The sequence below is a fragment of the Pan paniscus genome, chromosome 2 (assembly GCF_029289425.2).
Source record: "Pan paniscus chromosome 2, NHGRI_mPanPan1-v2.0_pri, whole genome shotgun sequence".
Taxonomy (NCBI): Eukaryota; Metazoa; Chordata; class Mammalia; order Primates; family Hominidae; genus Pan; species Pan paniscus.
This window is the reverse complement of record NC_085926.1, coordinates 138,973,906-138,986,416: the sequence shown is the minus strand read 5'-3', so window position 1 is coordinate 138,986,416 and position 12,511 is coordinate 138,973,906. Positions and strand designations below refer to the sequence as shown.

General features: G+C 49.0%; 1 protein-coding gene across 1 annotated transcript in view; it reads right to left on the bottom strand.

Moving 5' to 3' along the window:
- SPSB4 (splA/ryanodine receptor domain and SOCS box containing 4) overlaps window positions 1-12,511 on the bottom strand; it is a 96,613-nt gene that overhangs the window by 72,102 nt on the left and 12,000 nt on the right. Inside the window, exon 2 of the mRNA XM_003826529.6 lies at window positions 9,021-9,867. Within this exon, the coding sequence (XP_003826577.1) occupies window positions 9,021-9,714 (694 nt within the window). The 5' untranslated portion in view covers window positions 9,715-9,867. The remainder of the gene's footprint in view (window positions 1-9,020; window positions 9,868-12,511) is intronic.

The window sequence follows — 12,511 nt, the reverse complement described above, 5'->3', positions numbered from 1 at the left end:
CCCGAAGTGCTGGGATTACAAGCCTGAGCCACAACGCCCGGCTGGAATATGCATTTTAGCTTGGCTGCAGGATCATTCAGCATGGCGGGTAGATGGGTGGATGGTGGGGCATGGGGATAAGCTGTGATTGGGGGCCCTTGCTCTGTGTTACATCTTCATCAGCATCATCCAGGAGCTTGTTAGAAATGCAGAATCTTGGGCCCGTCCCAGTCCTACTAAGTCAGAATCAGCATTTTAACAAGGTCACCAGGTGGCTTGAATGCACACTGAGGTTTGAGAAGCGTTGCTGACAACTCTACGGGGTAAGTGCCATCACTATATCCACTTTACAGGTGAGGATACCGAGGAACTGCAAAGTTAGGAAACTTATGCCCAGGCCACGCAGGTACTAAACAGGCAGACCAGTTCTTACCTGGGTATCTGTGACTGTGATAACCCCCTGGTTGTATGGTCTGAGCAGCGGCCAGGACAGGGTCTCTGACATGCAGGCGGCACTGAGAAGCCATGGAGGGTCTTCATCTGTGTGTGTTGTGGGGAGACACTGGTCTAAACTCTGCCCAAGCTCCAAGGCCTCCCCTCAGAAAGTCCCTCCAACCCATCAGCATCACCCCTGGCCCTAATCACTCTCCTCCTAAGCTCCTACATCCTCCCACAGCTGTGTTTTTCAATACAGACTCAGAAACTGCATTGAATTCTCACTCCCTTGTTTCTGATGGGGAACATTTTCAAGGGGGATTGGAGGCCTGGGTTTTAGTTCAGGTTCTGCCACTACCTGGCAGGTAACCTTGGGCAAAGCCTCCCAGCTCTCTGGTCCAGTCAGCTCCCATCTGTAAAATGTGGGTCTTGCATTGGCTGCCAGATACCATCTCTTCTATCCCTGTGTCTGGGGCCTTTGCCTTCACCCTTCTGCGAGGGCCTGAAAAGGTGAGACCCTTTACCTCTTCCCCTTCCGTTTTTCCCAAAGGTCCAATAATGGCCAGCCCACAACTAGACCAAGTCACTATTTTCGCAGAGGTGGACGCCGGCCCTCAGGGCCACCACCTCGGCAGCTCATCCCTGCTGAATGTCTGCCTGCACACAGCTGGTGAAGGTGCTGCTCATTTGGGTATCCTTGTGAATGCATGTCCACCAGGCAAGTCACCACGGGGAGCTGCAGCCTTTTAGAGAAACACTTGAATAAGACATGCAGCCGGAAACCGCTCACAGGGAAGGCTAAACACTCCCAGCTCATTTGCAACAAACTCACAATGGCCTCTGAACCTCAGGTGGCATTTCCATCATGTATCTTAGAGAGAAATGAGTCGAAGACCATCCAAACCATCACAGATTCCCTCGTGTGAAATCCTTCAGTTTCACAGTGTGGACCAAAATTTAATAACCATAATTATTTCTATATTTAATAACAGTAATTTTACCAATTTATGAGAGCAGTAATAGTCATAATTAGCCATTTTTAAACCTACCACTTTTTCAGTAGCTATGTTCTAGGCACTAGATCAGTCACTTTCTATATATTAATCCATGATCCTGATACCTTGTAGCAAAGTAAGTTTGTTTTTCAGATGAGAAAATGAAGGCTTGGGCATGAAATGACTTGTTCAGGGTCACAGCTAATTAGAAACCAAGTCAGGACTGAAGCCAAGCCAGTGCTGGAAGACCCCTGAACCCTGCTCTTCCCACAAGACCATGCTGTGGCCCACGGTGATGCTTGTCCTGATTAAGCCTGATTTCAAATGCTGTCACCTGCATTTCAAAGCCACCTTTCTGCAAGCCAGACTTCCATGAACCGAATTATGACTATGTTAATGTGAAAACCTCCTTCAAAGAAGGGCCACAGCATCTGATCGAGGCCTTTTCTCAACTGGGAGACTGTTCCTTTCAAACAAAGGGTAGGGGGCAGTTTCTGAATGTCAGGATCCTGCATTGACATGCCTGACCCATCAAGCAGCCTCTGCTTGGCCTGTGTGCAGGGACAGATGTGCTGTACACAGGACACAATGAGATGTGGGAAAAGGGTCACTCAGGGGCAGCTCATAGCCAGCCCCTCTGCTCCAGCCAACTGTGACTCAAGTCCCCCTGTGGCAGAGGAAAGAAAAGCTTATTCAGTTGGTAGGAGGCCAGGACATTAATATGCATTTACTGAGCACCGACTATGTACTCTGTTGCAAGGGCTGCTATAGGGTGGTTGAAAAGGCCAAGATGCAGTTGCCACAGCAAAGAGCCACCACTTTCAGCATTAGCAGCAGCAGCAATAACAGAAAAGCAAAACACACACATTATGGGCCTATTCTGTGAAGTAAAGGGCTGGGTGTCTTATGTTGACTACACACTATGTAAGGACTGGCTGAATGAGACACCTCAAATAATCTTAATCCAACAATGTGTCTGAAGCCTCCTGAATATCAAATTAATAAATTTTAAAAAGAGAAAAAATTAACGTGATTCTACTGTATTTTAAACTGGAAACAAAGTCATTCACGAGCCTTCATCAGGTGCGCAAGATGAGCTCAGCACCGCAATCAGAAATTCAGGGAACGCATATCAATATTAACCTACTGTGAGCCTCATGCTGGGCCATGCTTCATTTCTGCATCACTTCTAATACTCACAGCAACTCTGAAAGGTACATATAATTATTCCCACTGCACAGATGGGAAAACTGAGGCTTGGGGATGTTAATTAGCTAGAGGGGGCAGAAAGGAAATTTCAATTGGGATCAAAATGTATGCTCAAAGATTGGAAACTGCCTAAATGTCCAAATATGGGGATCTAAGTAAGTAGATTATAACACAACCATATCATGGACCCATGCGACTGCTAAGAAAGAATGAAGCAGCTCTACATTAACTGATAGTAGATAACTGCCAAGGTCCATTGAAGGGAGAAAACAAGATACAGAGGAATGTTTTCAGTATGATCTAAAAATTATCTGTCACAAATGTCTCTGGAAAGACAAGAAACTGCTAATAGTGGCTGCCAGCAGGAGGGGATGGGGGGGCTGAGCTACACAGGAGGGGTTATTTCACCATACGCCCTTTGGTAGTATTTAAATCTGTTGCCACATGCACAGCTTTCCTTTCAAGAGTAATGTTTTAGTCTGTTTTGTGTCGCTATAAAGAAATATCTGAGGCTGGGTAATTTATAAAGAAACAAGGTTTATTTGGCTCAGGGCTCTGCAGGCTGTACAAACATGGCACGGCTTCTGCTGAGGGCCTCAGGAAGCTTTTACTCATGACGAAAGGCAAAGGGAAAGTAGGTGTGTCACATGGTAAGAGAGACAGTAAGAGAGATGCCAGGCTCTTTTAAACAACCAGCTCCCACATGAACTAATAGTGAGAACTCACTCATTACCACGAGGAGGGCACCAAGCCATTCATGATGGGTCTGCCCCCACGGCCTAATCACCTCCCACCAACCCCCACCTCCAACATGGGGGATCTCATTTCAACACGAGATTTGGAGGAAACAAATATCCAAGCGATATCAAGTAAATAGACACATATGACGTCCCTAATCTTCCCAGTTCACCATGCATACCTCCTGGGTTTCCATCCCTGCCCTGAGGAACTTCATAACCACTTGGGGAAAGAAGGCCTATGGGTGGAAAAATGAGTGAACCCTGCAGATGCAGAAGAAGTCAGCGCTAAACTCCCCATGCAGAGCCAGAGTCCTCGGCTGAGGCCTGGAGGTGAGCTGGGGTCAGGACAGATTGATAAGGGATGGGGGCAAAGGGGCGACCAGGCCCAGAGGGGCCAACTCCAGATGTCCTGGAGGCTGGGAGGACCTCACTACCCCGGGAGATGCACGGGAGTCTAGCGAGAAGGTCTTGAGTGCAGCTCTGACAAGGAGACAGTGTCCTTGTAGTCATCGTGAGAGCAAACTCTCTCTGGCCTTAATCAATACCAGAAGGCTTGGCTAGCTGCCAGCCTCCTCTGCTCAGCCATTGAGCCAATAAATACTTGTTGGCAGATCAATTAAACCATCTAGGAAAGACGTCTGGAAATACAGCTTCCTCGGCTCTGTGCAGGGGGAAAGCCCTCTCAGCCAGTTAGGCCCAAGATACCTGTATTTCCACGCTCCACCCTGTGAAAGTCAGCCCTGACACTGGCGTCCGTTCTGTTGGGTCAGGCCATGCTCAGCGGTGGGCAGGCTTGGGCAGGTTGGCCCAGGCATAGGAGGCAGAGCTGGGTATAAGCACAGCTGTGTCATTTGCTAGCTGTGTGGCCTTGGGCAAATTCGTTACCTTTCCAAGACAGTTTCCTCATCTATAAAATGGGGATAATAACAGTCACATTGCCTCATGACTTATTGCGACGAAAAGAAAAAAAAAAATGAGTAAAACCCTAAGCCCAGGGCACAGAACATGGATGGAGCCAACAAAAGTGTCATCAATGCCCCCAAATCAAAGCTGCCAGGGACCCCAAGGCCCCTTGTCTCTGTCTGAGACTCTCCTCTGCTTCCTGTGTCACTCACACACCACTCACCACCCAAGAACTCCGAGATGTGAGACAAAGCCGTTCTGTCAGCCCTCCTGCCGCCTGCATGTGGAGAGAGGAGCTGGGGAGCCACGGAGCAATTCCAGAAAGCAGCCCAGAGCAGATTCCAAAGGCCTGGCCCACCCCAGGGGCCCACACCTCACAGCAGTCGAGACATTTGCAGTGACATTCCCCTGTTAGTGATCAAGCATGCCTGATCCATGGCCACTGCTGGGGATGCCTTTATACAACTTAGCATTTCAGAACACCCTGCAGAGTTCCATGCTGAGCCAAGAGCTTTGAGGGCTGGAGGTAAAGCCAGCCAGAGGAGGAAAAATGACAGGGACAGCATCTCAGGGACTCGCCCAAACTCACTGCTGAAGGCAAGGACCTGGCCCTGGGCTGCACGGTCACCAGCCAGATGGAGCAGATGCTCCTGCGCATTCTCTCCCTGCCTTGAGGGTAAACGTCTCCACAAGGTGCCCGTGTCTGCCTCCATTTGAATCCAGGCTCCCTCAGTTACTCGTAGTGTCGCCTTCAGCAACTTACTCAAGCTCTCTGTGCCTCAATTTCTTCATCATACACTGAAGATGATAATATAGATAGCACTAGTGCAAAGAGTCATTACAAAAATTAAATTAATTAAAATTTGCAAAATGGCCGGGTGACGTGTCTCACGCCTGTAATCCCAGTGCTTTGGGAGGCAGAGGTGGAAGGATTGCTTGAGGCCAGGAATTCAAGACCAGCCTGGGTAACATAGTGAGACATTGTCTCTACAAAAAAAATTTTTTTTTAAATTAGCCATTACCTCCTGAGCCGGTTTCATTCATATTTATATATATGCCAGGAGTGGTGGCATATCCTCATAGCCCCAGCTACTCAGGAGGCTGAGGGGAGGATCATTTGAGCCTAGGAGTGAGAGGTTACAGTGAGCTATGATTGCACAACCGCACTCCAGCCTGGGTGACAGGGTGAGATTCTGTCTCTAAAAAACAAACGAACAAACAAAAAACAACAACAACAACAACAAAAAGAAATTGTAAAGTGTTTGGAATACCACCCCCCTCACCCACTCAGACTAAACACTACATAAGTATTAGTTGTCGCTATTGTTGCTATTATTATTATTATTATTATTATTTGTGCCCTGGACAACCCCTGGGACAGCTTCTCCATTTGCCTGGCCTTGGCTCCATACTTCTCAGTTCACTTAGATGGCAGGGCCCCTGTGAGTCCTGCAGCTCTTTGTAGTTAGCTTTGAGATGCTGAGCCATTTCACTCCACAGTGTAGCAAAACAATTCCACTTGCAGAAGGTTTGACAATGTTATGCATTTGCAATAGGAAATCACACCTCCAGGAGTTCGTGCCCTCAATGAATACATGCTTCCAGAGTTAAACGTAGTGAGCCCTTTCTAAGTCTTGCTTTTACCGTAATAAAAATTCAAAAATTGAGAAAGTGATATCCATTACCTTACTTTCATCATGTTAGAGGAAAAGCCTCTATTAAGGCCATTTTGCTTTAAGCCACAGGTGAACCCCAGAATTTGCCTCAGTTCACCTAGTTAATCAACGCAGGGGCACCAATTGCTATGTGTCTGCTCTGTGCCGGTGAGCTTTATCATCCTTATCCTTTTTCAAAGGAGAACACTGAAGTTCAGAAAGAGGAGGCAATCGCCAACAGCCATTTGTTGAGTGCTGGGGCCAGGGTCTGACCCGGCTCTGTGAGGTGCCCTGGGCAGAGTTCTCTCCTCCTATGATCCTGTGGGGAAGCAACCCCAGAGAGTTGGCCTGCCTTTTGCTTCCAAGGATGTCTTTGACTCTGGTCCCTCACACACCAATCAAGTCTGAGTTTGGGGACCTGCCACCATGTCCACAACCGACATTAACTCAGAATCCTTTCCATTCACAGAATCCACCTTGGGTCACCTTCCCTGCTCAGAGACTCCCTAGAGCCAAACTAGTCCCAAACCCAGGGATTCATGGTGGACTTCAGCCCAGGACACAGGCTATAGGCATCACACAGTCCCTTCCCAACTATCCCTGTGAGACTCCACTGCAGCTTCTCCTATGGCCCACTCTGGAGTCAGAGATTGTCCCAGGCTGGCCATGAATAGACCTTTCAAGCCCAGAGAAGCTGAGCTTCCCTTTTCTGCAGTCACACCCCTGTCTGAGATAGAGAACACTACCCCTACCTAGAGAACAGGCTAGTGCCATAGCAGATAAGCCAACCCTATCACTGAATGGAAGATGCCCCAGGCTTGCATCCCATGACATCTGGCCTCTCTTGCCTCCTAGATTCAGTATTCCAGATTCAGCTAACCTGAAAAATCACTGCCAGTAAGGAAGAGGTTAGAACACTTCACATTTTAGTTCCACCAAACTTGTTCAACCACCTGAAGGACCCACAAGCTTAAAATACCCCAAACATAACTGCCTTTCCTCACCCAATCTCCATGAGGTAGGTCCCTGCTCCTGATTCCAATATGCATGGCCCCACAGGCTGCAACCCTGTTAGCACCTTGGCTTTGTACCTGAAAACCAGGCAACCAATAAAGCCCAAGTGAATTAATAGCCAAGAGGAAGCCTACAACAGGAGTATAACTCTTGGCTCTGGTAGCTCCCACTGGGTGTCAATGTCAGGCCTTAAATCTCAGCTACCATATTATTGATGCTACCACACAAGAGCTTACAGCAGCAAAAAGGGGACCTGATACTATCCCATTCTGCAGATGAATAAAGTGAGTCTTAAGGAGTAACAGTGACTCACCAAAGACACAAAACCACTGAGCACTTGGAAATAAGTCAAATCAGACTCCAGAGCCTTGGTACACCAAGGCCGCTCTTCTAGTCCAGTGATTAATTCCAGTAAATAAATTTTCCAATTCCATTAAATAAAGATTGTTTGTTGTTTCTGTTGGTTTTCTCACCACTGGGATTTGCCTGGTCACTATGTCTCAGAAGGCTCCAGACACTTTCCACAAGGCACTGTGATGACTAAATTAGCCCTTCTCAGGGACATAATCATCAGTTCCTAGATTTAACCCATTAAACAGAGAAAATGGAACAACATTTTGCCATTCAATGGCAATTGTAGGCAACAACCATGGAAATAAAATACGAGCAAGAACGTCGACAATTATGCCAGAGTGCTGAGCATACCAGCAGCCACTTTTCCATTAGCCTGCCACCCTTGGAAACCATCAAATGTCCCCTTCCTGTGCTCCAGTAAATGTAAATTTTGCTTGAGTAAAATCTTGTCCTTGACTTCTTTTCTGGAGAAGTGTTACTCTTTTCTGGAGTGTTACTCTCAGTCCCTCATCTAAAGGGGAGAACATAGGAAAAGAGTGGACTTCAGGGCCATCAGAACTGGGGGGAACCCTGATTCTGGCTCTCTGTAGCTCTGCTCTTAAGTTCTCTTATTTCTAAAAGGAGGATCTGCCTCAGGGGCTGGTAATTACATCTCTTATTTAGAATGAATAAACTGGAAATTCTAGCTTTCAGCGCCGCCTCTGAGAGCTTCATTGGGGTGTGGCAGGAAGTCTGGATGGGTGCTAGTGGGCTGATGTTGGGGAGTGTGCAAGCCCACAAGTGCCTGGCTCCTGGCCCCTCAGCTGGGATTCAACTCAGGACAGGCAGCCACGTATGCCTCTGTCCAGAGGCCACCCTGTCTCCCTGAGTGACTCCCTCCCAAAACCAATAACCGTCTTTATTCCTACACTTTTTATCTTGACGGATGGTTGTGTATATTAAATGAGAGGAAGCCATAGAGTTGTCAGGGGTCAACCCCAGCAGCGTGTGGGCTGGTTTGTAGCCTGCAAGGGTATTTTGTTTGCCCATATAGAGTTTTCAGCAGCTGTCAACCTTAAAAATTGGAACAGTTCACACAAGCTAGATTTCTGGGCTCTCTTGGAAAAAGTCACAAGATTCCATAACCCAGGGTTTTCATTCCCGTGCGATGACAGTCGACTGGAGATGAGAGGCAGCTGTCCCCTTTAATAGTTGGCCCGTAAGCGCTGGAATTGGGGTATTCAGCCTCTCAAATACAGTAGATGGCCAATAAAGGACGGTTATCAGTACTTATTACTTATCAATAACTTGAGTACATGGCATTTAAGTGCAGGGACTGGGGACTTGTCACTGTCTTCCCATTGTGACTAGCTTGGGTCATTTGGTACAACCTTTGTACAGACTGGAAGATTGGTAATTGGCATCAACACTCAAAGCCCCTGTTGGGTGCCAGCCACTGTTCTGAGCACTTCACACGTTATCTAGATCTTCACAACTGTGAGCTAGATTACTATTACTTTATTTGATCGTTACAACTATGAGTTAGATTACTATCATCGTGATGCTTTTGCCGATGGGAGAACTAAGGCACAGCCCCAAATCACCAAGCCAGCAGAGAGTCAGGATTGAAACCCAGGTCCTGACCATTCCTCCACACTGCAGGGTCCTCCCAACTGGCGATGGAGGTGTGGCCCGCCCAGCTTCCCTAGGGCCTGGCAGCCTCTGAAAGCCCTGCCCCCCAGCCCAGCACAACTTACGGTCAAGGCCGTTGATGTAGTGCATGGTGACTTCACAGTGGCCCCACACGGCACTCACCACCGGGTACAGCTTCTTGCCCTTGAGACCTCGGAAGGCCACGCCCAGGTACTGGCCATCCACGATGAAGCTGAGTGTGCCCTCATCCATGTCCAGCACCACGAGCAGCGAGTCGGGCAGCGCAAAGGCCTCGTCGGGCCCCAGGAAGGCCGGGTAGGCCACGCCGGGCTGGTTCTTGCCGTCGTGGTAGAGGCGGCTGCGGCCCAGGTCCCAGCCCCACGACTCGGCGTCACTGCCTACCAGCGCCGTGTAGCCCACGGAGTGCAGGGGAGCACGGGCAGTGGCCACACCAACTACAGCGTGGGTGCCGCGCTGCCGAGCCGGCCAGTTGATCTGCCAGGCGTGCAGGCCGCGGGCGTGGCCCACCTTGCCGCGGATGCCGTCGGTGCTCTGGGCCACGGGGTGCCGGTGGAAGGTGAGCCGGTCGTCGTCCTTGACGAAGACGTTGAGCGAGCGGTCCTCGGGGTTCCACGCGTGCCGCAGCTGCACAGCCAGCCCCGCCGCTGGCATGTCCAACAGCTGGTCCAGCCGCGCCGGCCGCCCGGGCTCTGCACCCCGCAGCTCCCGCTTGGCCGGCCGCAGCGCCGGCTCTCGCACCTCCACCGACTTGAGGCTCCCCGAGAGCTTCTGGCCCATGCTTCACTGCGGTGAGGGGGCCGCTGCAGGCCACCGCTACCTCGTGGGAGCCTCCACTCCCCGTAGCCAGGAATGGGCCACGGGGCTGGGAACCAGGCTTCCGGACGGTAGACCTCCACAGCCTCTACCGGGCTGCGGCAGGGGCCCAAGCTCCTGGAAGGAAGCAAAGGGCACGGGTTATAGCAGCAGCATCAGCAGCCAGTTGCCAATCCCTTCATTTATGTCCATGCCTTGGCTGAGCCCTTTGCATGCACAATAATAGTAATAATTCGTACACTCATATCTGGCACTAATCTAGCACCTGCCATATGCCAGTGTTCTAAATTATTTATGTTTATTAGTTTGTTTAATCCTTAACATCTCCCTATAAGAGATATACATTATTATTCACAATTTACAGATGAGAACACTGAAGTCAGAGAGAGGATAAGCGATTAGCCGAAGTCCCACTGCAAATAAGTGACTGAGCCAAGATTCAAACCAAGGTCATCTGGCTTCAGGGTCTGTGTTCCGGACCTAGAACAATCATAGGGAGTCTGATTTTAGAAATAAGGCGTGAGCCCAGAGCAGTTGTGACTTGCTCAAGGTCAGAGCCTGGATGAGAACCCAGGTGCTTTTGATCCCAGGGGACAAGCCTTGTGCCAAGGCTGGGGGGGCACACAGCTGCTCAAGACACAGGGCTGTAGGGTGTGGCCCATTGGTTCCCAACCCTGGAGTCCTGGGGACCCTAAATAACCTCCTAAAATGTAGCCAGGCTTGAGAGGCAAGACACAGAACAAGGTGCAGCAGGGTCACCAGGGACATGGACATCAGGCAGCGTGGGAAGATGGGGTGAGGGCTCCATGGGAAGGTGAATGGAGGTCAATAGAGGTGAGGAGGAAGGATAAGGGAGCCGGTGTCCAGGCTCTGGAGCCAGACAGAACTGCGTCCAAATCCCTGTCTCCATCTCCTACTGTGGGTCCACAGGAAAGCCTCCTAGCCTCTTGGATACTCCAGATTTCTTGCCAGTAAAAAAAATGAGGATAAAACACCTCCCTCTGGTGATGGGGGAACTTGAGAGATCATAATATAAAGGGTCCTGGAACTCTGCCGACAGATTTTCCTCTCTGGCTCTGTTCTCTGGGCATCCCATGTGGATCCCCTCCCTTTGGATGGGTGAGCTCTTTCTTCGGTCATGTAAATACCATTAACAGCACTGACCCCAGACTGCCTTCCCTGAGACAGGATCCTGGTTTTCAGGGAGAAGGAATTGGCCACCATCACTAGGAAACCAGACAGAACCCAAGGAGCTCGGACTACTTGGATGGGCCCTGGGTATGGAGAGAGATGGAGAGCCAAGCCCTGTCCAGAGCAGAGGCATGTGCCCTCCCCTCCCTGGCCTGAGAGCTGCTGGGCCTAGAACAACTTCTCCTGAGCCAGATGAGGAGATGGATGGGTGTTTTTCATGCCCTGCCCTCCCCAGCCTCAACCTCCCACCCAGATAGTGGTGCACCCCTAGCCAAAGTCCAGGTAGGGACGAAAAGAACTCTGCTGCCACACAGCACAGACAAGTATCCTGTGGGTTTTTCACCATTCCATTTTATTCTTAACTCTCATATTCTTCCCTTTCTATTGTCAGATCCCAGCTTCAGCAGATGTTGACCCTATTCCAAGAGCTCTGGCTAATGTTCAATCTGAGGGAATACCAGAACACATAACAATTTGCAACACTAGGCAGTTTTAAGATAGCAGAATAAAGTTACTCCTTTTCATATCCGAAATCACCCAAAATCCAGGAGAAAAAAAGAAATGCAAACTCCTTCTTCAGCAAACTAGAACACATTTATAACCTGAACCACAGCTTATAAGGAAAGGCTGCCCAAAACAGGTAAGGGCTACCAAAAGCAGTGAAGATCAAAAATACTGTGAGAAAACACCTAGAGAAGACACCTGTGGTGGCAGTGAGAAAACACCTAGAGAAGACACCTGTGGTGGCAGATCTCAGACAAAGCTGGCAGAGCCAGCCAGGAGCTGGCATTCCCTGAAGGAAAAAACTAATGATCCCTTATCAGAAAAAATGGGAACATGGCATGTGGTCTGGTAGTGGGAGCTGCCTCCTACACCCTGGGGGAAGAGGAGGGCAGGGCCAACAGAGGAAACCACAGACCCGCCATCTTCACAGGAAGCAGTGTGTTGGCAAGGCAGAGTGAGAGGAGGGCTCTGAATTGGGAGAAGCCCACAGCTGCAGAACTCTGCTGACAGAGTAGAAGCAAAGACTAAAGGAAGTCACTACGACAACCCTGTGAACAAAGTTCCTGGGAACCAGGGAGCAATCCTGCCCTCTTCTTGGTACCTCCTCCACATGCGTCTCCTGCAAAATGCTGATCCAAGAAGGTTTACCTCTTTCAAAGAGGAACCAGCACAGGATATAGTCAAAGATGCTATAGAAGAAAGAAAGGAATAAACGAACAGGACAAAACATGGCAAACCAAGCAAACTCACCTGAAAAAAGCTGCCACAAAGCAGATAAAAATGGGAACCAAATTTGTAAACTAATTTTGTGATTGATTATTTCAGAAGGGAGACACCTAGCATGGTCTCAACAAAAGATTAAATCCATTTTGTCTAGTTATAAAGGTAACCTCCAGAACTAAAAATAAAAATACACATCTTGCAGATACAAACCTTGAACATAATACAAAATAAAACAGATCATATACTGAAAGATTTTGTTAGAAAGCAAGAGAGGCAAAAAGGCATAAAAGCATGAAATATGATAGGAAAACTAAGACCAAAATATTAACCATGTCATTAAATG